Source organism: Struthio camelus, chromosome 3, assembly GCF_040807025.1.
Source record: "Struthio camelus isolate bStrCam1 chromosome 3, bStrCam1.hap1, whole genome shotgun sequence".
Classification (NCBI taxonomy): Eukaryota; Metazoa; Chordata; class Aves; order Struthioniformes; family Struthionidae; genus Struthio; species Struthio camelus.
In genome coordinates, this window is record NC_090944.1 from 94611048 (window position 1) to 94632535 (window position 21488).

Sequence of the window (21488 nt, forward strand, 5' to 3'; positions counted from 1 at the left end):
GCAGATTGCCAAGAGCGGCCAATGCCTTTTGCAACTGGCAGCGGGACCTTCTCCTTCAGCTTGCTTGGGAGGAGAGTGCCCCTGCTCACAGGGGCCGACGGAGGGGGCCTCTTCTCTAGTTGCAGCCTGCTGCCGGGATGCTGCTTCTGCCAGTCGCGGCTCCGGTCAGGCCACGTCACCTCCTGCCCCTTTCCCCCGTGTCCTGGGAAGAGCTGCACCCGGGAAACATCCCGCCTGCCATGCCTGCGTGCTGCCTTGCTCGGAAGCCCCTGCTGGAGCAGCATCGGCTCCCTGCGGCTTCTCTCTGCCCCTGACTGCAAACTGCTGCCCTCTGGCGGTGTCCCTTGACTCCCGGACAGAGAGGCACTTCCCCCCATAATCTCGCCTGCCGTCTCCGACAACGGCACTAGCAGGGCTACCGCTGCTCAGTCACTTGCCCTCCTGCTGCGTCCGTATGCCAGGGCATTCAAAGAGCCCTGCCGGACCCAGAGACGCGGGCACAAGTCCGTGGGCTATGTGCAGCGGCCGAGCGCTTGAAAGAGAGACAAGGAGCAGACTCAAGAGAGTCCTGCGCAAAAGTGCTTTGTTGCAGTGAAGGTGCACGGGCGTCAGTCAGAAGCCCCCCGGCTCCTGCCCCACGGCTCCCCTGGGCCCCCAGCGGGGAGTTAAGCGCTCCCCAAAGACAAGTTCCGACAGGCCAAAGCACACTGCACGTGCCGCCGGGGTTGCCGCTCTTACCGTGTGGCAGGGGTGCTGCCAAGGGGGTTTTTCCCTTTCCTTTTTCTTCTTTCCTTGAGTTCCTTCCCGTTTTTGTCTTTCCTTTTTTTAACCTCGTCTTTTCTTCCCCACACTTTTCTCTCTGCTTCCTCATCTGCTCCGGTCTAATCTACCCCATCTTAACGCTCCCTCTCTGATCTCCCTGTTTCTTTGCACCCCGGTTTTCTCCTCTGCTTTTCTCCCCATTCCTTTCTCCCCGTTTTGCTCCTCTTTTCTCCCCTTTTCTTTCTCCCTCCCTTTTTTCTCCCCCTTTCCTTCTCCCTGCGGCTTCTCCTCCCCATTTGTTCTCCGCCTTTTTCTCTTCCCTCTTTTTCCTCCCATTTTTCACCCCTTCCATTCTCTCCCTTCTTCCTCCCCGCCTTTTCTTCCCTCTTTCCTTTCCTCCCCCTTCCCCCCTTTTTCCTCCCCCATTCTTCTCCCTTCTTTTCCCTCCCCCTTTCCCTATCCCGCTTTTCCCCTGTTCTTCTCCCCCTTTATCTCCCTTTTTCCCCCTTCGACTTTTTCCCCCCATTTTCCCTCACCTTTCTGCTCCCTCTTTTTCCCCCCTTTTTGCTTCCCCCATTTTCTCTCCCCCTTTTTCTCTCCCCTTCTTTTCGCCTGCTTTCTTTTCTCCCTGCTTTTCCCTTCCCCTTTTACTCCTCCTTTCTTCTCCCATGTCTCTCCCGCTTTTTTTCTCCCTTCTTCTCCCTTCCCCTTTTCTCTTCCCTCTTTTCTTATCTCCCCTTTTCCAAACCCCTTTGCTCCCCCCTTTCTTCTCCCCCTTTTTGCTCTCCCCCTTCCTTTCTCCCACTTTCCTACCTCCCCCCTTTCTTCTCCCTCTTTTTGCTTCCCCTGCCTTCCCCTTCTTTCCTCCCCCTTTATGCTCCCTTCTTTCACCCTGTACCCCTCTTCTTCTCCCCTTTTTTCTCTTTCCCCTTCTTCTCTCCCTCCTTTTTCTTCCCTCTTTACTTCTCTCCCCGTTTTCTCCCTCTTTTTGCTTACACCCCTTTTTCTCCACCTTTTTTTCTCCTCACTCTTTTCTCCACCAGGCTTTCTCCCCCTTCTTTCTCTTTATTTCCTCTTCACCTCTTTTCTTACACCTTTTTCTTCCCCCTTTATTTTCTCTTCAGCTCTTTTCTCTCCATTTCTTATCCTTCTCTTTCTCTTTCTCTTTCTCTTTCTCTTTCTCTTTCTCTTTCTCTTTCTCTTTCTCTTTCTCTTTCTCTTTCTCTTTCTCTTTCTTTCTCTCTCCTTCTTCTCCTTCTCCTTCTCCTTCTTCTTGACCTTCTTCTTGACCTTCTCCTTCTCCTTCTCCTTCTCCTTCTCCTTCTCCTGCTCTTTCTCGTGGTCCTTGTGGCCCGCCAGCAGGAAGTGGGAATGGCAGCAGGTCCCAGCAGTGTTATGGAAAGGCCCTGGGGAGCAGGACAGCAGCTCTCCGGGGAGCACCTGCCGGGCACTGCGGGTGCAGAGGCAGCTGAGACCGGGGCAGGCAAGGGGGCAGGCGGTTGCTCCAGGGCCTCCTTCGCCAAGCTCGGCTCTTGCTGCTCAACCGCAACATTGTCCGCAGTGCTGGCGTGTTCCTGGTGCCTTCTGCCTCCCGAGCGGTCGGGGGAGGACAGGGCTGGCTCCGAGCGCCTCCTGGGCATTGTGCTGAGCTGCTTTTCCAGAGGAGGCAGTGGAGGGGCAGAGGCACACGTGCCATCTCTGGGGCTTCTCCCTCGGGGCTGCTGCAGCTCAGCGGCTGGGGGGCCGCAGGCAGCTTCTGCAGCGTCCTGCTGAGCGGCCCCTAGGTGCGCTGTGGGGAGAAAGAGCTTGTTAGCTAGTTTTCCTGGCTTCTGAAGGGGAGCAAGGAGACTTTCCCGGTGGGAGCACGCAGCCCAGGCGCATGGCAAGCTGCAGCCTGAGCACCTCTAGAAGTGAGGAGCAGGTCAGGAGACGCAAGCACCCCTGGGGGCCATGACCTGCACGGGGAGAGCGCAGGTCCAGTGCATAGTGAGCAGTGCTGTGAAGAGCAGAGGTTTAACAACTGGGACACCTTTTGTGGAGTGAGGATTGTCCTGAAGTGGCAGGAAGTGCTGCAGGAGCAGAGCCCTGCCATAGGGTCTTGCACCCTCTGCACCTCTCTGCATTGCCACAGACATCTTCCGATCTCCAGCTAAAGCACTGGGACCAGCAGCCCTGGGTGGTGCCAATCCTCCGTGCCTCGTCCTACCTGCGGAGCTGCCCGTGTGCTCGGGTGCCTCCGCAGCCGAGGGGCTGCAAGGCAAGGCCACGTCGTCCCCAAAGATAGCTGTGCAGTTCTCGATGAGAAACTCCACCAGCACCATCACCTGCACAGTGAAAAGCAGGGATGTCAGGGCAAGGGGCTGAGAACCTGCTCAGCAGTCTTTCCTGCTCCTCAGTGCCGTTTCTGCGCCAAAAGCTGTAGCTCTGGGGCTGCGGCTCCATTAAGAGATGTGCCTGTCGCGTGGCGCAGAGCCCAGCTGAGGGGCTGGCTGGTGAGTTCAGCATACCCTGTCGTAGATCTCTCTCTGCACTTCCAGCGGGAGTGTGCTGTCCGTGCCCGGGCTCAGCATGCTGGGCCCCACCCAGATGGCCAGGTTGCTGGCGCCCATCCTGCTGGTGCCTGCGTTCTGGCTGATGCGGTGGAGCACCGCGAGCAAGGGCTTGAGCAGCAGCACATTTGCCCTGGGCAGTTGGTCAGCCACCCTGAGCAAACACAAAGAAAAGGCGCCGTGAATTCAGGGGGCAGCGGCTGCTGCCGCTTCTGGGAGCAAGGCTCAAGGCAACTGCCACAAGTGGCGCCTCCTCCCACGAGAGGAACGCCGGTGCTCTCTCTCGCCTTTCCACGTGTGCTGTCGAGAAAGGCCCGACAGCACGTGCTTAAGTACGAGACCTTGAATGAGAACATCTGGACTGGGAGGTGGGCGCTTCATCAGTAGATGGACAGTGGGAATAAAGGCGAGGTGGTCGGGAGACGTCGTGGGAGGCTTTGCAAAGGCCCGTGAAAGCCTGTGGCTGTGTTGTGTGGTATCGGCACGAGCAAGCGGATAGAAGTGTCGGGCTCTGCCACAGACTGCCCGTTTCCAGAGAAGGCCCCAGCCTCTGCCACCCGCTCCAGAACGGTGGGACTGGCTACACACTTACTCCCTCAGGCCTTCAATCTTCTCCTCCCTGCTTGGCTTCTCCAGAGCCAGCATCCAGCTGTCGTAGAGGGCCGCCGAGAGGAGCGTGCAGGGGATATTTCGCAGGAAGTCCTGCAAGGCCGAGATACGGAGATGAGGCTTGGACACCACGCCTGAGGCCAGACGGAGCGTCCACGGGCACTTGGGCTCCCCAGGAGGCAGGCTGCTTGGAGCTACCCGCTCTCAAAGGAGCTCCTGGCCGCTGACAGAGCGAGCAGTGGGCTGCGCGAGGACCGCCCCGCTTGGGCACGCTCGTGGGAGTGCAAGAAGAGGCCCTAGTGCCTATGAGCCTCTAGTGCACCCAGAAACCTCAGTCTTCCTCCCTCAGGAGGCTGCTGGGGAGCAGGAGGAGGACGAGGAGGAGGAGGTGACTTTTCCCAGGGCAGGCACAAGCAGGAGAACGGGCAAGCAGGTGGCAAACACAGAGGCCAAGCTTTCCTCCGCCTGAAAGCCCGTCGTTTGGCTTCCCCGGGGTTTCAGCCTGGAGTGCCCCCTGGGCCCAGCTAGGCGCTCGAGTGGGCCCCTGCAGGTGGGCAACGTACTCTCCGTGCTGCCAGTCGGCAGAAATTCACCTTCAAGATTCCTGCCAAGAGGTGCACGGGTTGGCTTGCCAAGTCAACGGCCCCTCCTTTGTTCAGCTCCTCCCTCAAGTCCCTGCGGGCCTTCTCACTGGCACCTTTCCGGAATATGCCCTCCGTGGCAGGCCCTTCCCTGTACAATATGGCCAGCAGCTCCTGCAGGAGAAAGCAGACGGGGCTGGCAGAAGAGCTCATCGGGTGCAGAAAGGCCGTTTAGCAGGGAAGCACTTGCTCAGGGAGAGAAGCGAGTTTGTGCCTGGGCGGCGCATGCTGCTTTGCCTTGGTTCGGATCTAGTTCTCGCTGCAGGTACATGGCGCTGGGCGTAGCCGGGCTGTGCCCCAAGCCAGCCTCTCGAGCACGCTTCTGTAGTCGGGGGACTACAGAAACCCCTGGCTGTTCCTGCTGCTGCAAGCTTCCCTCCTTTGCAGGCCTTCTGCAGCCCAGGAGCTGGGGGTGCCGCCTGGCGGGACAAGCCGGCAGGCGGATCGCTGCGTGGCCAGGCTGCCTTACCTGGACTGGCTGGGGCAGGGTCCCCTGCTCTCCACAAAGGGTAGCCAGAGGCTGGCCAAAGAGAGGCGTCCCGAGGCCAGAGTCCGGCTGCCCGGGGCCGTCCCCGTTGGCCGAGGCTCGTCTCCGAGCAAACGGCCATGGCAGGAACCTCTTCCTTGTCTTAGTCCCCTCTGCTGCAAGCAAGAGGAAAGCAGAAGTGGAGAGGGAGCGGAGGGGCTGCAGCTTTTCAGCTGCTGTCGAGCGCTGGGTGAGGAGGCAGCTCCTCAGCTTCCCTTTGCAACTCACCAGTGGAGTGGCCAAGTCCCTCTTCAGCAGCCGATGGGGCCAAGACGGGGCTCTGCTTGGTGCCAGCCTGCAAGAAAGAAAGGCAGGCGTTCAGGTTACGGAGGCACCCGGCAGCAGCCAGGGCCGCCAGCCAGGTGCTTCAGCCCCGCAGAAAAGCGCGAGCGGCTGCAGGGAAAACCCGAGGTCGTGGGACGCCGGCGGAGGAGATGCTTGCGTGCGGGAACGGCCTGGCCTCTCTGCCCGACGTGGGTGCTTGGGGCCGGCCGCCTTCCCTCCCGAAACTCGCATGCCTCCCGGCAGCCCGCAGCCGGGGCCGCGGGACAGGGAGCCCCTGCTCACCTCCGCCGAAACCAAGGCCTCGACGGTCCGGGCGGTCAGCGACCCCGACTAGGCAAGAGAGCAAAGAGGCAGCGTGAGCAGGCGGTGGCGCGGGCTCTTGCCCGCAGCCCCGTGGCGCTCGGGGCGCAGCGCAGCCCCCCGGGACACTTACGGCGCCCTGGAAGCTGACGGCCGTGACGAGGAGCCAAAGGGAGGCGAGTCGGGTGACGCGGGTCTCCGGGGCTCCTGGGCTCGGCCTGGGCACAGGGCAGGGGCAAAGGCCGAGCTCCGTCACAGCCAGCCCCTCTGCTGGCTGCCCGGGCCCCGGCCCCGCGCGCCCGCGCCACCCTGGCGCAGGAGCCCTTCCCGCGGCGCTGGCTGGCAGCACCGCTCGGCAGCGGCCGCGGCCCCGGCCCTGCGGCCTCCGCGCCTCTTGCGTGGGCAAACGGGCAGCGGCAGCTCGCGGTGCCCCTGCCCGCCGGCAAGGAGCCGCCGGGCCAGCTGCAGGCCGCTGCTCTTGCTTTGCGGGCACAAGGCGAAGGCCCTGCTGCTGCCGCTCTGCCCGGCAGCTGCCCCGCGCAGGGGGGTCCCTTTCCCCCACCTCCCCGGCTGCTTTGCTGGGGGCAGCTGCCCCGGCACCTCTGCACCGCCCGCAGCCTTGCCGCCGCCGCAGGCGGGCTGAATTGCCCGCCAGGGCTCACCTGAGCATCGTGCTCAGCCACAGCTCCTTGGCCTCCCGCGACCTGCAGCCAAAAGGAGAAACAGCCTCAGAGCCCGCTCCTCCTCCTCCTCCTCCTGCTCCTCCTGCTCCTCCTGCTCCTCCTCGGGAGAGGCCCAGGTGCCCGGACAGCTCTCGCCCGCTTGGCACTGCTGCACAGCGCCATGCACCCAAGCCCCCGGTCGGTGTCCCCCCGCAGTGTCCCTGGGGGGAGCAGAGGTGCAGGGGGGAGGTGGGGGCGGGGGCGAGGCTTGTGCACGCCTGGAGGTGCCTGTGACTGCGTCAGAAACCCCCGCAGGACCCCTACTGTCTCTCGCCCCAGCCGGAGCTGAGCCCCAGCAAGGCCAGAGAGGACTGCAGGCGAGCACGGTGCCCTGCACCCCCCACAGCCCTGCACGTGCCGCCAAGACTCACCGGAAAGTGACCACGCAGCCGTCGTTGGGCCAGACGAGGACGAGGGCATTGGTGCACTTCAGGCCATGCCCGTCCTCTTCCTCCTCTTCGCGCCCGCCCGCCGCCTCGTCCTTCCCGCACAGCAGCCAGAGCTGGCCGAGAGGCACGCGGTGCTTGAGCAGGAAGGTGGAGCCGCACCTGCGGAGGGAGAGCAGGGAGCGGCGTGGAGGTTGTGTGGTGGGGCAGCGGCAGCAGTGGCCAGCAGGGCAGAGGCAGTGCCCGGGGGCAGAGGGTGGGGGCGGGGGAAGGACGGCTGGGGCTGCTCTCCTTACTTGAAGGTGGCGATGGCCAGGGTGTCGGGGAAGAGGAGGAGGTGCCTGTCCCTGGTGCGCCGGTGCCGGGTCACCTGGACACGGTCGCTGAGGAGGAGCTGGGGGCTCCTGCGCGACACGAAGGCGCCGAGCGGCGCCGGGGGCCGGGAGGCTCCCCTGGCCTCGAGCCCGGGGCCGGCGCCAGGAGCCGCGCGGCCAGGGGCCTCGGGCCGTGCCTGCGTGCCGGCAGCGGGGCCGGCAGCGCCCCGGGCACCGCAGCAGTTCGCCTGTCCCATGGCGCCGTGGCCGGGTCAGCAGCTGCGGTGCGTCCGTGCCCCGCGCCGGGCAGCGCCAGGCGCCGGTCAGGCCTGCGCAAAGCACGGAGCGGTGTCGGCGTGCCGAGTAGTGCCGCTGGGCTGGGAGCCTGCGTCTCCCTGCTGCCCCGCACCGGCACAGCACCGCACTGGGGCCGGGCGGGCGCCGGTGGCCGTGGCCACCCGGGTGCCACCGCGGCACATTGTGATGCACGACGGCACATTGTGATGCGCCGGCCGGGCCGTGGGGCAGGGCCGGGGCGTGGGCCGGGGGCTGCAGGTCTCCCTGGCGGAGGAGACGGGCTCGGTGCTGGAGCAGCTCCCGGCTTCAGCAGCCGGCTCTGTGTCCGTGAAAAGCCCCCACGCACAGGCGGCTTGCCCACCCGGCTGCAGCATGCCCTGTTGTTGCTGGGACAGGAGGACTCCCGCTTTGGAGGGGCCAAGCAAGGGGGCCTGTGCCCGCTAGAGAAGCAGGGCCCAGGCGGTGCCCCAAATCCCAACTTTCACACTTCCTCGGCCCTCTGTCAGTGGGGTGGTCCGCCCGAGACTGGAGACCCCCAGGCCAGGTGCCAAAATGTGGCATCACCATGACAAGTGGGAATGTTGGCTCCAAGCACAGCCAGAGAAGACTTGAGGGCAGGATTCAGTTGCCCAGACACCAGGACCAGCATCTGTTTGAGATGCCTTGGGAAATCCCTTGCGGCGGGTGCCCTGGCATACCCAGAAGCCTGTAGGCCCGGGCTTTCAGGCACCTGAATCCCCCCTCACCTCGTGTGCATCGCACCAGTCTGCCGAGAGTCTCAACAGCACTCCACAGGACATTAGGCAGGCTCATGGAAATGCTTGCATACGGATCACAGCATCACAGAATGGCCAAGGCTGGAAGGGACCTCTGGAGATCATCTAGTGCAACCGCCCTGCTCAAGCAGGGTCCTCTAGAGCATATTGCCCAGGATCGCGTCCAGACGGGTTTTGACTCTCTCCGGGGCAGGAGACTCCGCCACCTCTCTGGGCAACCTGTTCCAGCGCTCAGTCACCCTCACAGGAAAGAAGGAGGACATTTTCCTCATGTTCAGGCGGAACTGCCTGTGGCTCAGTTTGTGCCCGTTGCCTCTTGTCCTGTTGCTGGGCACCACCGAGAAGAGCCTGGCCCCATCCTCTCGACACCCTCCCTTCACATACTTGTACGCACTGATGAGATCGCCTCTCGGTCTTCTCTTCTCCAGGCTAAACAGGCCCAGCTCTCCCCGCCTTTCTTCATAGCAGAGGTGCTCCAGAGTCTGAAACGGAAGTCGCCATGCGTGCAGGCTGCACCGGAGCGCCAGTCCAAAGGCCTGTGGGCATGCCTGCAGGGGTGGTCTTTCTCTCAGCCGTCACTGATGCTTGGCTCCAGAGGGGAGGCGCCTCCAAAGTGCTTTTGCTGCACGGGGCTCTCCTCAACCAAGCGGCTGAGACGGGTGTGGCACACCAAGAGGTTGCACCTCGCTGGTGCGCAAGGGTGCAGGAGGAAGCGTCGCATGGGATAGGGCGCGAGAGGGAAGAGGGCTGCAGGAAAGCTGATTGATAGGCAAGGATCACCTCCTCCACGCTCCACGCGTGCCCAACCTGGGAGCCTTCCACGAGGGAAGGGCTGGCTGGACAGAGGAGGGGAGAGCAGTGGATGTTGTCTGCCTTGAGGTCAGTAAGGCTTTCCACGCTGCCTGCCCTCACATGCCCTCCGAGGCAAGCTGAGGAAGTAGGGGCGAGATGAGCAGGCAGTGAGGCGGACTGAGAAGTGGCTGAACGGCAGAGCTGCGAGGGTTGTGATGAGTGGTGCAAAGCCTAGGTGGAGGCCAGTAACACAAGGTGCAGGCCAAGGGTCAGTGCGGGCTCTGGTCCCGTTCCTCTTCTTCCTCAGTGGCCCGGGTGATGGGGCAGAAAGCACCCTCAGCAAGCTGGCTGCTAAACCAGGGGGGATGGAAAACAGGGAGGAGTGGCTGACGCACCAGAGGGCTGTGCTGCCATTGAGAGGGCCTTTGACGGACTGGAGAGACGGGCTAAGAGGAACCTCCTGAAGCTCAACAAGGGGAAAGGCCAAGTGCTGCACCTAGGCAGAAAGAAGTCCATGCACCAGTACAGGCTAGAGGCCAACGTGCTGGAAAGCAGCTCTTGGGGGAAAGCCCTGGGCGTCCTGGTGCACAAGTTGCCCGTGAGCCTGCACTGCACCCTTGTGGCCAAGGCGGCCAGCGGCCTGCTGGGCTGTGGTTAGGAGGAGCCTTGGCAGCAGGTGGAGGGAGGCGGTCCTGCACAGCTGGAGTGCTGTGGCTGGTGCTGGGCTGCCCCGGCCAAGGGAGATGTGGAGCTCCTGGAGTGAGTCCAGCGATGGGCTACGAAGATGCTGAAGGGCCTGCAGCATCTCTCCCAGGAGGACAGGCTGCGAGCTGAGGCTGTCTCTTGGCGGCCATGCGGGCCGCAAGGACAAAACGCTTGTGGTTTTGGCAAAAGAGAGCTGGAAGCCAGGTGACGGCAGAGCTGCAGATTGCCAAGAGCGGCCAATGCCTTTTGCAACTGGCAGCGGGACCTTCTCCTTCAGCTTGCTTGGGAGGAGAGTGCCCCTGCTCACAGGGGCCGACGGAGGGGGCCTCTTCTCTAGTTGCAGCCTGCTGCCGGGATGCTGCTTCTGCCAGTCGCGGCTCCGGTCAGGCCACGTCACCTCCTGCCCCTTTCCCCCGTGTCCTGGGAAGAGCTGCACCCGGGAAACATCCCGCCTGCCATGCCTGCGTGCTGCCTTGCTCGGAAGCCCCTGCTGGAGCAGCATCGGCTCCCTGCGGCTTCTCTCTGCCCCTGACTGCAAACTGCTGCCCTCTGGCGGTGTCCCTTGACTCCCGGACAGAGAGGCACTTCCCCCCAAAATCTCGCCTGCCGTCTCCGACAACGGCACTAGCAGGGCTACCGCTGCTCAGTCACTTGCCCTCCTGCTGCGTCCGTATGCCAGGGCATTCAAAGAGCCCTGCCGGACCCAGAGACGCGGGCACAAGTCCGTGGGCTATGTGCAGCGGCTGAGCGCTTGAAAGAGAGACAAGGAGCAGACTCAAGAGAGTCCTGCGCAAAAGTGCTTTGTTGCAGTGAAGGTGCACGGGCGTCAGTCAGAAGCCCCCCGGCTCCTGCCCCACGGCTCCCCTGGGCCCCCAGCGGGGAGTTAAGCGCTCCCCAAAGACAAGTTCCGACAGGCCAAAGCACACTGCACGTGCCGCCGGGGTTGCCGCTCTTACCGTGTGGCAGGGGTGCTGCCAAGGGGGTTTTTCCCTTTCCTTTTTCTTCTTTCCTTGAGTTCCTTCCCGTTTTTGTCTTTCCTTTTTTTAACCTCGTCTTTTCTTCCCCACACTTTTCTCTCTGCTTCCTCATCTGCTCCGGTCTAATCTACCCCATCTTAACGCTCCCTCTCTGATCTCCCTGTTTCTTTGCACCCCGGTTTTCTCCTCTGCTTTTCTCCCCATTCCTTTCTACCCGTTTTGCTCCTCTTTTCTCCCCTTTTCTTTCTCCCTCCCTTTTTTCTCCCCCTTTCCTTCTCCCTGCGGCTTCTCCTCCCCATTTGTTCTCCGCCTTTTTCTCTTCCCTCTTTTTCCTCCCATTTTTCACCCCTTCCATTCTCTCCCTTCTTCCTCCCCGCCTTTTCTTCCCTCTTTCCTTTCCTCCCCCTTCCCCCCTTTTTCCTCCCCCATTCTTCTCCCTTCTTTTCCCTCCCCCTTTCCCTATCCCGCTTTTCCCCTGTTCTTCTCCCCCTTTATCTCCCTTTTTCCCCCTTCGACTTTTTCCCCCCATTTTCCCTCACCTTTCTGCTCCCTCTTTTTCCCCCCTTTTTGCTTCCCCCATTTTCTCTCCCCCTTTTTCTCTCCCCTTCTTTTCGCCTGCTTTCTTTTCTCCCTGCTTTTCCCTTCCCCTTTTACTCCTCCTTTCTTCTCCCATGTCTCTCCCGCTTTTTTTCTCCCTTCTTCTCCCTTCCCCTTTTCTCTTCCCTCTTTTCTTATCTCCCCTTTTCCAAACCCCTTTGCTCCCCCCTTTCTTCTCCCCCTTTTTGCTCTCCCCCTTCCTTTCTCCCACTTTCCTACCTCCCCCCTTTCTTCTCCCTCTTTTTGCTTCCCCTGCCTTCCCCTTCTTTCCTCCCCCTTTATGCTCCCTTCTTTCACCCTGTACCCCTCTTCTTCTCCCCTTTTTTCTCTTTCCCCTTCTTCTCTCCCTCCTTTTTCTTCCCTCTTTACTTCTCTCCCCGTTTTCTCCCTCTTTTTGCTTACACCCCTTTTTCTCCACCTTTTTTTCTCCTCACTCTTTTCTCCACCAGGCTTTCTCCCCCTTCTTTCTCTTTATTTCCTCTTCACCTCTTTTCTTACACCTTTTTCTTCCCCCTTTATTTTCTCTTCAGCTCTTTTCTCTCCATTTCTTATCCTTCTCTTTCTCTTTCTCTTTCTCTTTCTCTTTCTCTTTCTCTTTCTCTTTCTCTTTCTCTTTCTCTTTCTCTTTCTTTCTCTCTCCTTCTTCTCCTTCTCCTTCTCCTTCTTCTTGACCTTCTTCTTGACCTTCTCCTTCTCCTTCTCCTTCTCCTTCTCCTTCTCCTTCTCCTTCTCCTGCTCTTTCTCGTGGTCCTTGTGGCCCGCCAGCAGGAAGTGGGAATGGCAGCAGGTCCCAGCAGTGTTATGGAAAGGCCCTGGGGAGCAGGACAGCAGCTCTCCGGGGAGCACCTGCCGGGCACTGCGGGTGCAGAGGCAGCTGAGACCGGGGCAGGCAAGGGGGCAGGCGGTTGCTCCAGGGCCTCCTTCGCCAAGCTCGGCTCTTGCTGCTCAACCGCAACATTGTCCGCAGTGCTGGCGTGTTCCTGGTGCCTTCTGCCTCCCGAGCGGTCGGGGGAGGACAGGGCTGGCTCCGAGCGCCTCCTGGGCATTGTGCTGAGCTGCTTTTCCAGAGGAGGCAGTGGAGGGGCAGAGGCACACGTGCCATCTCTGGGGCTTCTCCCTCGGGGCTGCTGCAGCTCAGCGGCTGGGGGGCCGCAGGCAGCTTCTGCAGCGTCCTGCTGAGCGGCCCCTGGGTGCGCTGTGGGGAGAAAGAGCTTGTTAGCTAGTTTTCCTGGCTTCTGAAGGGGAGCAAGGAGACTTTCCCGGTGGGAGCACGCAGCCCAGGCGCATGGCAAGCTGCAGCCTGAGCACCTCTAGAAGTGAGGAGCAGGTCAGGAGACGCAAGCACCCCTGGGGGCCATGACCTGCACGGGGAGAGCGCAGGTCCAGTGCATAGTGAGCAGTGCTGTGAAGAGCAGAGGTTTAACAACTGGGACACCTTTTGTGGAGTGAGGATTGTCCTGAAGTGGCAGGAAGTGCTGCAGGAGCAGAGCCCTGCCATAGGGTCTTGCACCCTCTGCACCTCTCTGCATTGCCACAGACATCTTCCGATCTCCAGCTAAAGCACTGGGACCAGCAGCCCTGGGTGGTGCCAATCCTCCGTGCCTCGTCCTACCTGCAGAGCTGCCCGTGTGCTCGGGTGCCTCCGCAGCCGAGGGGCTGCAAGGCAAGGCCACGTCGTCCCCAAAGATAGCTGTGCAGTTCTCGATGAGAAACTCCACCAGCACCATCACCTGCACAGTGAAAAGCAGGGATGTCAGGGCAAGGGGCTGAGAACCTGCTCAGCAGTCTTTCCTGCTCCTCAGTGCCGTTTCTGCGCCAAAAGCTGTAGCTCTGGGGCTGCGGCTCCATTAAGAGATGTGCCTGTCGCGTGGCGCAGAGCCCAGCTGAGGGGCTGGCTGGTGAGTTCAGCATACCCTGTCGTAGATCTCTCTCTGCACTTCCAGCGGGAGTGTGCTGTCCGTGCCCGGGCTCAGCATGCTGGGCCCCACCCAGATGGCCAGGTTGCTGGCGCCCATCCTGCTGGTGCCTGCGTTCTGGCTGATGCGGTGGAGCACCGCGAGCAAGGGCTTGAGCAGCAGCACATTTGCCCTGGGCAGTTGGTCAGCCACCCTGAGCAAACACAAAGAAAAGGCGCCGTGAATTCAGGGGGCAGCGGCTGCTGCCGCTTCTGGGAGCAAGGCTCAAGGCAACTGCCACAAGTGGCGCCTCCTCCCACGAGAGGAACGCCGGTGCTCTCTCTCGCCTTTCCACGTGTGCTGTCGAGAAAGGCCCAACAGCACGTGCTTAAGTACGAGACCTTGAATGAGAACATCTGGACTGGGAGGTGGGCGCTTCATCAGTAGATGGACAGTGGGAATAAAGGCGAGGTGGTCGGGAGACGTCGTGGGAGGCTTTGCAAAGGCCCGTGAAAGCCTGTGGCTGTGTTGTGTGGTATCGGCACGAGCAAGCGGATAGAAGTGTCGGGCTCTGCCACAGACTGCCCGTTTCCAGAGAAGGCCCCAGCCTCTGCCACCCGCTCCAGAACGGTGGGACTGGCTACACACTTACTCCCTCAGGCCTTCAATCTTCTCCTCCCTGCTTGGCTTCTCCAGAGCCAGCATCCAGCTGTCGTAGAGGGCCGCCGAGAGGAGCGTGCAGGGGATATTTCGCAGGAAGTCCTGCAAGGCCGAGATACGGAGATGAGGCTTGGACACCACGCCTGAGGCCAGACGGAGCGTCCACGGGCACTTGGGCTCCCCAGGAGGCAGGCTGCTTGGAGCTACCCGCTCTCAAAGGAGCTCCTGGCCGCTGACAGAGCGAGCAGTGGGCTGCGCGAGGACCGCCCCGCTTGGGCACGCTCGTGGGAGTGCAAGAAGAGGCCCTAGTGCCTATGAGCCTCTAGTGCACCCAGAAACCTCAGTCTTCCTCCCTCAGGAGGCTGCTGGGGAGCAGGAGGAGGACGAGGAGGAGGAGGTGACTTTTCCCAGGGCAGGCACAAGCAGGAGAACGGGCAAGCAGGTGGCAAACACAGAGGCCAAGCTTTCCTCCGCCTGAAAGCCCGTCGTTTGGCTTCCCCGGGGTTTCAGCCTGGAGTGCCCCCTGGGCCCAGCTAGGCGCTCGAGTGGGCCCCTGCAGGTGGGCAACGTACTCTCCGTGCTGCCAGTCGGCAGAAATTCACCTTCAAGATTCCTGCCAAGAGGTGCACGGGTTGGCTTGCCAAGTCAACGGCCCCTCCTTTGTTCAGCTCCTCCCTCAAGTCCCTGCGGGCCTTCTCACTGGCACCTTTCCGGAATATGCCCTCCGTGGCAGGCCCTTCCCTGTACAATATGGCCAGCAGCTCCTGCAGGAGAAAGCAGACGGGGCTGGCAGAAGAGCTCATCGGGTGCAGAAAGGCCGTTTAGCAGGGAAGCACTTGCTCAGGGAGAGAAGCGAGTTTGTGCCTGGGCGGCGCATGCTGCTTTGCCTTGGTTCGGATCTAGTTCTCGCTGCAGGTACATGGCGCTGGGCGTAGCCGGGCTGTGCCCCAAGCCAGCCTCTCGAGCACGCTTCTGTAGTCGGGGGACTACAGAAACCCCTGGCTGTTCCTGCTGCTGCAAGCTTCCCTCCTTTGCAGGCCTTCTGCAGCCCAGGAGCTGGGGGTGCCGCCTGGCGGGACAAGCCGGCAGGCGGATCGCTGCGTGGCCAGGCTGCCTTACCTGGACTGGCTGGGGCAGGGTCCCCTGCTCTCCACAAAGGGTAGCCAGAGGCTGGCCAAAGAGAGGCGTCCCGAGGCCAGAGTCCGGCTGCCCGGGGCCGTCCCCGTTGGCCGAGGCTCGTCTCCGAGCAAACGGCCATGGCAGGAACCTCTTCCTTGTCTTAGTCCCCTCTGCTGCAAGCAAGAGGAAAGCAGAAGTGGAGAGGGAGCGGAGGGGCTGCAGCTTTTCAGCTGCTGTCGAGCGCTGGGTGAGGAGGCAGCTCCTCAGCTTCCCTTTGCAACTCACCAGTGGAGTGGCCAAGTCCCTCTTCAGCAGCCGATGGGGCCAAGACGGGGCTCTGCTTGGTGCCAGCCTGCAAGAAAGAAAGGCAGGCGTTCAGGTTACGGAGGCACCCGGCAGCAGCCAGGGCCGCCAGCCAGGTGCTTCAGCCCCGCAGAAAAGCGCGAGCGGCTGCAGGGAAAACCCGAGGTCGTGGGACGCCGGCGGAGGAGATGCTTGCGTGCGGGAACGGCCTGGCCTCTCTGCCCGACGTGGGTGCTTGGGGCCGGCCGCCTTCCCTCCCGAAACTCGCATGCCTCCCGGCAGCCCGCAGCCGGGGCCGCGGGACAGGGAGCCCCTGCTCACCTCCGCCGAAACCAAGGCCTCGACGGTCCGGGCGGTCAGCGACCCCGACTAGGCAAGAGAGCAAAGAGGCAGCGTGAGCAGGCGGTGGCGCGGGCTCTTGCCCGCAGCCCCGTGGCGCTCGGGGCGCAGCGCAGCCCCCCGGGACACTTACGGCGCCCTGGAAGCTGACGGCCGTGACGAGGAGCCAAAGGGAGGCGAGTCGGGTGACGCGGGTCTCCGGGGCTCCTGGGCTCGGCCTGGGCACAGGGCAGGGGCAAAGGCCGAGCTCCGTCACAGCCAGCCCCTCTGCTGGCTGCCCGGGCCCCGGCCCCGCGCGCCCGCGCCACCCTGGCGCAGGAGCCCTTCCCGCGGCGCTGGCTGGCAGCACCGCTCGGCAGCGGCCGCGGCCCCGGCCCTGCGGCCTCCGCGCCTCTTGCGTGGGCAAACGGGCAGCGGCAGCTCGCGGTGCCCCTGCCCGCCGGCAAGGAGCCGCCGGGCCAGCTGCAGGCCGCTGCTCTTGCTTTGCGGGCACAAGGCGAAGGCCCTGCTGCTGCCGCTCTGCCCGGCAGCTGCCCCGCGCAGGGGGGTCCCTTTCCCCCACCTCCCCGGCTGCTTTGCTGGGGGCAGCTGCCCCGGCACCTCTGCACCGCCCGCAGCCTTGCCGCCGCCGCAGGCGGGCTGAATTGCCCGCCAGGGCTCACCTGAGCATCGTGCTCAGCCACAGCTCCTTGGCCTCCCGCGACCTGCAGCCAAAAGGAGAAACAGCCTCAGAGCCCGCTCCTCCTCCTCCTCCTCCTGCTCCTCCTCCTCCTGCTCCTCCTCGGGAGAGGCCCAGGTGCCCGGACAGCTCTCGCCCGCTTGGCACTGCTGCACAGCGCCATGCACCCAAGCCCCCGGTCGGTGTCCCCCCGCAGTGTCCCTGGGGGGAGCAGAGGTGCAGGGGGGAGGTGGGGGCGGGGGCGAGGCTTGTGCACGCCTGGAGGTGCCTGTGACTGCGTCAGAAACCCCCGCAGGACCCCTACTGTCTCTCGCCCCAGCCGGAGCTGAGCCCCAGCAAGGCCAGAGAGGACTGCAGGCGAGCACGGTGCCCTGCACCCCCCACAGCCCTGCACGTGCCGCCAAGACTCACCGGAAAGTGACCACGCAGCCGTCGTTGGGCCAGACGAGGACGAGGGCATTGGTGCACTTCAGGCCATGCCCGTCCTCTTCCTCCTCTTCGCGCCCGCCCGCCGCCTCGTCCTTCCCGCACAGCAGCCAGAGCTGGCCGAGAGGCACGCGGTGCTTGAGCAGGAAGGTGGAGCCGCACCTGCGGAGGGAGAGCAGGGAGCGGCGTGGAGGTTGTGTGGTGGGGCAGCGGCAGCAGTGGCCAGCAGGGCAGAGGCAGTGCCCGGGGGCAGAGGGTGGGGGCGGGGGAAGGACGGCTGGGGCTGCTCTCCTTACTTGAAGGTGGCGATGGCCAGGGTGTCGGGGAAGAGGAGGAGGTGCCTGTCCCTGGTGCGCCGGTGCCGGGTCACCTGGACACGGTCGCTGAGGAGGAGCTGGGGGCTCCTGCGCGACACGAAGGCGCCGAGCGGCGCCGGGGGCCGGGAGGCTCCCCTGGCCTCGAGCCCGGGGCCGGCGCCAGGAGCCGCGCGGCCAGGGGCCTCGGGCCGTGCCTGTGTGCCGGCAGCGGGGCCGGCAGCGCCCCGGGCACCGCAGCAGTTCGCCTGTCCCATGGCGCCGTGGCCGGGTCAGCAGCTGCGGTGCGTCCGTGCCCCGCGCCGGGCAGCGCCAGGCGCCGGTCAGGCCTGCGCAAAGCACGGAGCGGTGTCCGCGTGCCGAGTAGTGCCGCTGGGCTGGGAGCCTGCGTCTCCCTGCTGCCCCGCACCGGCACAGCACCGCACTGGGGCCGGGCGGGCGCCGGTGGCCGTGGCCACCCGGGTGCCACCGCGGCACATTGTGATGCACGACGGCACATTGTGATGCGCCGGCCGGGCCGTGGGGCAGGGCCGGGGCGTGGGCCGGGGGCTGCAGGTCTCCCTGGCGGAGGAGACGGGCTCGGTGCTGGAGCAGCTCCCGGCTTCAGCAGCCGGCTCTGTGTCCGTGAAAAGCCCCCATGCACAGGCGGCTTGCCCACCCGGCTGCAGCATGCCCTGTTGTTGCTGGGACAGGAGGACTCCCGCTTTGGAGGGGCCAAGCAAGGGGGCCTGTGCCCGCTAGAGAAGCAGGGCCCAGGCGGTGCCCCAAATCCCAACTTTCACACTTCCTCGGCCCTCTGTCAGTGGGGTGGTCCGCCCGAGACTGGAGACCCCCAGGCCAGGTGCCAAAATGTGGCATCACCATGACAAGTGGGAATGTTGGCTCCAAGCACAGCCAGAGAAGACTTGAGGGCAGGATTCAGTTGCCCAGACACCAGGACCAGCATCTGTTTGAGATGCCTTGGGAAATCCCTTGCGGCGGATGCCCTGGCATACCCAGAAGCCTGTAGGCCCGGGCTTTCAGGCACCTGAATCCCCCCTCACCTCGTGTGCATCGCACCAGTCTGCCGAGAGTCTCAACAGCACTCCACAGGACATTAGGCAGGCTCATGGAAATGCTTGCATACGGATCACAGCATCACAGAATGGCCAAGGCTGGAAGGGACCTCTGGAGATCATCTAGTGCAACCTCCCTGCTCAAGCAGGGTCCTCTAGAGCATATTGCCCAGGATCGCGTCCAGACGGGTTTTGACTCTCTCCGGGGCAGGAGACTCCGCCACCTCTCTGGGCAACCTGTTCCAGCGCTCAGTCACCCTCACAGGAAAGAAGGAGGACATTTTCCTCATGTTCAGGCGGAACTGCCTGTGGCTCAGTTTGTGCCCGTTGCCTCTTGTCCTGTTGCTGGGCACCACCGAGAAGAGCCTGGCCCCATCCTCTCGACACCCTCCCTTCACATACTTGTACGCACTGATGAGATCGCCTCTCGGTCTTCTCTTCTCCAGGCTAAACAGGCCCAGCTCTCCCCGCCTTTCTTCATAGCAGAGGTGCTCCAGAGTCTGAAACGGAAGTCGCCATGCGTGCAGGCTGCACCGGAGCGCCAGTCCAAAGGCCTGTGGGCATGCCTGCAGGGGTGGTCTTTCTCTCAGCCGTCACTGATGCTTGGCTCCAGAGGGGAGGCGCCTCCAAAGTGCTTTTGCTGCACGGGGCTCTCCTCAACCAAGCGGCTGAGACGGGTGTGGCACACCAAGAGGTTGCACCTCGCTGGTGCGCAAGGGTGCAGGAGGAAGCGTCGCATGGGATAGGGCGCGAGAGGGAAGAGGGCTGCAGGAAAGCTGATTGATAGGCAAGGATCACCTCCTCCACGCTCCACGCGTGCCCAACCTGGGAGCCTTCCACGAGGGAAGGGCTGGCTGGACAGAGGAGGGGAGAGCAGTGGATGTTGTCTGCCTTGAGGTCAGTAAGGCTTTCCACGCTGCCTGCCCTCACATGCCCTCCGAGGCAAGCTGAGGAAGTAGGGGCGAGATGAGCAGGCAGTGAGGGGGACTGAGAAGTGGCTGAACGGCAGAGCTGCGAGGGTTGTGATGAGTGGTGCAAAGCCTAGGTGGAGGCCAGTAACACAAGGTGCAGGCCAAGGGTCAGTGCGGGCTCTGGTCCCGTTCCTCTTCTTCCTCAGTGGCCCGGGTGATGGGGCAGAAAGCACCCTCAGCAAGCTGGCTGCTAAACCAGGGGGGATGGAAAACAGGGAGGAGTGGCTGACGCACCAGAGGGCTGTGCTGCCATTGAGAGGGCCTTTGACGGACTGGAGAGACGGGCTAAGAGGAACCTCCTGAAGCTCAACAAGGGGAAAGGCCAAGTGCTGCACCTAGGCAGAAAGAAGTCCATGCACCAGTACAGGCTAGAGGCCAACGTGCTGGAAAGCAGCTCTTGGGGGAAAGCCCTGGGCGTCCTGGTGCACAAGTTGCCCGTGAGCCTGCACTGCACCCTTGTGGCCAAGGCGGCCAGCGGCCTGCTGGGCTGTGGTTAGGAGAAGCCTTGGCAGCAGGTGGAGGGAGGCGGTCCTGCACAGCTGGAGTGCTGTGGCTGGTGCTGGGCTGCCCCGGCCAAGGGAGATGTGGAGCTCCTGGAGTGAGTCCAGCGATGGGCTACGAAGATGCTGAAGGGCCTGCAGCATCTCTCCCAGGAGGACAGGCTGCGAGCTGAGGCTGTCTCTTGGCGGCCATGCGGGCCGCAAGGACAAAACGCTTGTGGTTTTGGCAAAAGAGAGCTGGAAGCCAGGTGACGGCAGAGCTGCAGATTGCCAAGAGCGGCCAATGCCTTTTGCAACTGGCAGCGGGACCTTCTCCTTCAGCTTGCTTGGGAGGAGAGTGCCCCTGCTCACAGGGGCCGACGGAGGGGGCCTCTTCTCTAGTTGCAGCCTGCTGCCGGGATGCTGCTTCTGCCAGTCGCGGCTCCGGTCAGGCCACGTCACCTCCTGCCCCTTTCCCCCGTGTCCTGGGAAGAGCTGCACCCGGGAAACATCCCGCCTGCCATGCCTGCGTGCTGCCTTGCTCGGAAGCCCCTGCTGGAGCAGCATCGGCTCCCTGCGGCTTCTCTCTGCCCCTGACTGCAAACTGCTGCCCTCTGGCGGTGTCCCTTGACTCCCGGACAGAGAGGCACTTCCCCCCAAAATCTCGCCTGCCGTCTCCGACAACGGCACTAGCAGGGCTACCGCTGCTCAGTCACTTGCCCTCCTGCTGCGTCCGTATGCCAGGGCATTCAAAGAGCCCTGCCGGACCCAGAGACGCGGGCACAAGTCCGTGGGCTATGTGCAGCGGCCGAGCGCTTGAAAGAGAGACAAGGAGCAGACTCAAGAGAGTCCTGCGCAAAAGTGCTTTGTTGCAGTGAAGGTGCACGGGCGTCAGTCAGAAGCCCCCCGGCTCCTGCCCCACGGCTCCCCTGGGCCCCCAGCGGGGAGTTAAGCGCTCCCCAAAGACAAGTTCCGACAGGCCAAAGCACACTGCACGTGCCGCCGGGGTTGCCGCTCTTACCGTGTGGCAGGGGTGCTGCCAAGGGGGTTTTTCCCTTTCCTTTTTCTTCTTTCCTTGAGTTCCTTCCCGTTTTTGTCTTTCCTTTTTTTAACCTCGTCTTTTCTTCCCCACACTTTTCTCTCTGCTTCCTCATCTGCTCCGGTCTAATCTACCCCATCTTAACGCTCCCTCTCTGATCTCCCTGTTTCTTTGCACCCCGGTTTTCTCCTCTGCTTTTCTCCCCATTCCTTTCTACCCGTTTTGCTCCTCTTTTCTCCCCTTTTCTTTCTCCCTCCCTTTTTTCTCCCCCTTTCCTTCTCCCTGCGGCTTCTCCTCCCCATTTGTTCTCCGCCTTTTTCTCTTCCCTCTTTTTCCTCCCATTTTTCACCCCTTCCATTCTCTCCCTTCTTCCTCCCCGCCTTTTCTTCCCTCTTTCCTTTCCTCCCCCTTCCCCCCTTTTTCCTCCCCCATTCTTCTCCCTTCTTTTCCCTCCCCCTTTCCCTATCCCGCTTTTCCCCTGTTCTTCTCCCCCTTTATCTCCCTTTTTCCCCCTTCGACTTTTTCCCCCCATTTTCCCTCACCTTTCTGCTCCCTCTTTTTCCCCCCTTTTTGCTTCCCCCATTTTCTCTCCCCCTTTTTCTCTCCCCTTCTTTTCGCCTGCTTTCTTTTCTCCCTGCTTTTCCCTTCCCCTTTTACTCCTCCTTTCTTCTCCCATGTCTCTCCCGCTTTTTTTCTCCCTTCTTCTCCCTTCCCCTTTTCTCTTCCCTCTTTTCTTATCTCCCCTTTTCCAAACCCCTTTGCTCCCCCCTTTCTTCTCCCCCTTTTTGCTCTCCCCCTTCCTTTCTCCCACTTTCCTACCTCCCCCCTTTCTTCTCCCTCTTTTTGCTTCCCCTGCCTTCCCCTTCTTTCCTCCCCCTTTATGCTCCCTTCTTTCACCCTGTACCCCTCTTCTTCTCCCCTTTTTTCTCTTTCCCCTTCTTCTCTCCCTCCTTTTTCTTCCCTCTTTACTT

At 62.5% G+C, this 21488-nt stretch overlaps 2 protein-coding genes across 2 annotated transcripts; both read right to left on the reverse strand.

The window, feature by feature from the left end:
* Window positions 1-686: 686 nt before the first annotated feature.
* On the reverse strand, window positions 687-4014 carry LOC138066804 (T-cell activation Rho GTPase-activating protein-like). Its single transcript, XM_068939190.1, has 4 exons — window positions 3904-4014; window positions 3270-3465; window positions 2969-3086; window positions 687-2551 (listed from the first exon to the last, which is right to left on the reverse strand). Exons 1-4 carry the CDS (start codon window positions 3954-3956, stop codon window positions 1905-1907), a joined length of 1014 nt encoding a protein of 337 aa, XP_068795291.1. The 5' UTR covers window positions 3957-4014; the 3' UTR covers window positions 687-1904.
* A 7293-nt stretch (window positions 4015-11307) lies between these two features.
* Window positions 11308-19315, reverse strand: LOC138066805 (T-cell activation Rho GTPase-activating protein-like). The gene is made up of 11 exons (XM_068939191.1): window positions 18017-19315; window positions 16645-16821; window positions 16217-16258; window positions 15688-15772; window positions 15537-15584; window positions 15198-15264; window positions 14913-15085; window positions 14396-14557; window positions 13786-13895; window positions 13152-13347; window positions 11308-12433 (listed from the first exon to the last, which is right to left on the reverse strand). The coding sequence occupies exons 1-11, from the start codon at window positions 18025-18027 to the stop codon at window positions 12038-12040; spliced, it is 1467 nt and encodes a 488-aa protein (XP_068795292.1). The 5' UTR covers window positions 18028-19315; the 3' UTR covers window positions 11308-12037.
* Window positions 19316-21488: the final 2173 nt, after the last annotated feature.

Bases quoted from the DNA above. Each gene is read 5' to 3' on its own strand.
- LOC138066804 (XM_068939190.1), bottom strand. From the start codon at position 3,956: ATGCTGGCTCTGGAGAAGCCAAGCAGGGAGGAGAAGATTGAAGGCCTG. The intron at 3,466-3,903 runs GTAAGTGTGTAG...GTGTTTGCTCAG, and splicing joins AAGATTGAAGGCCTGAGGGA to GGTGGCTGACCAACTGCCCA. The intron at 3,087-3,269 runs GTATGCTGAACT...TTCACTGTGCAG, and splicing joins AGAGAGAGATCTACGACAGG to GTGATGGTGCTGGTGGAGTT.
- LOC138066805 (XM_068939191.1), bottom strand. The intron at 14,558-14,912 runs GTAAGGCAGCCT...TTTCTCCTGCAG, and splicing joins CCCTGCCCCAGCCAGTCCAG to GAGCTGCTGGCCATATTGTA. The intron at 13,348-13,785 runs GTAAGTGTGTAG...GTGTTTGCTCAG, and splicing joins AAGATTGAAGGCCTGAGGGA to GGTGGCTGACCAACTGCCCA.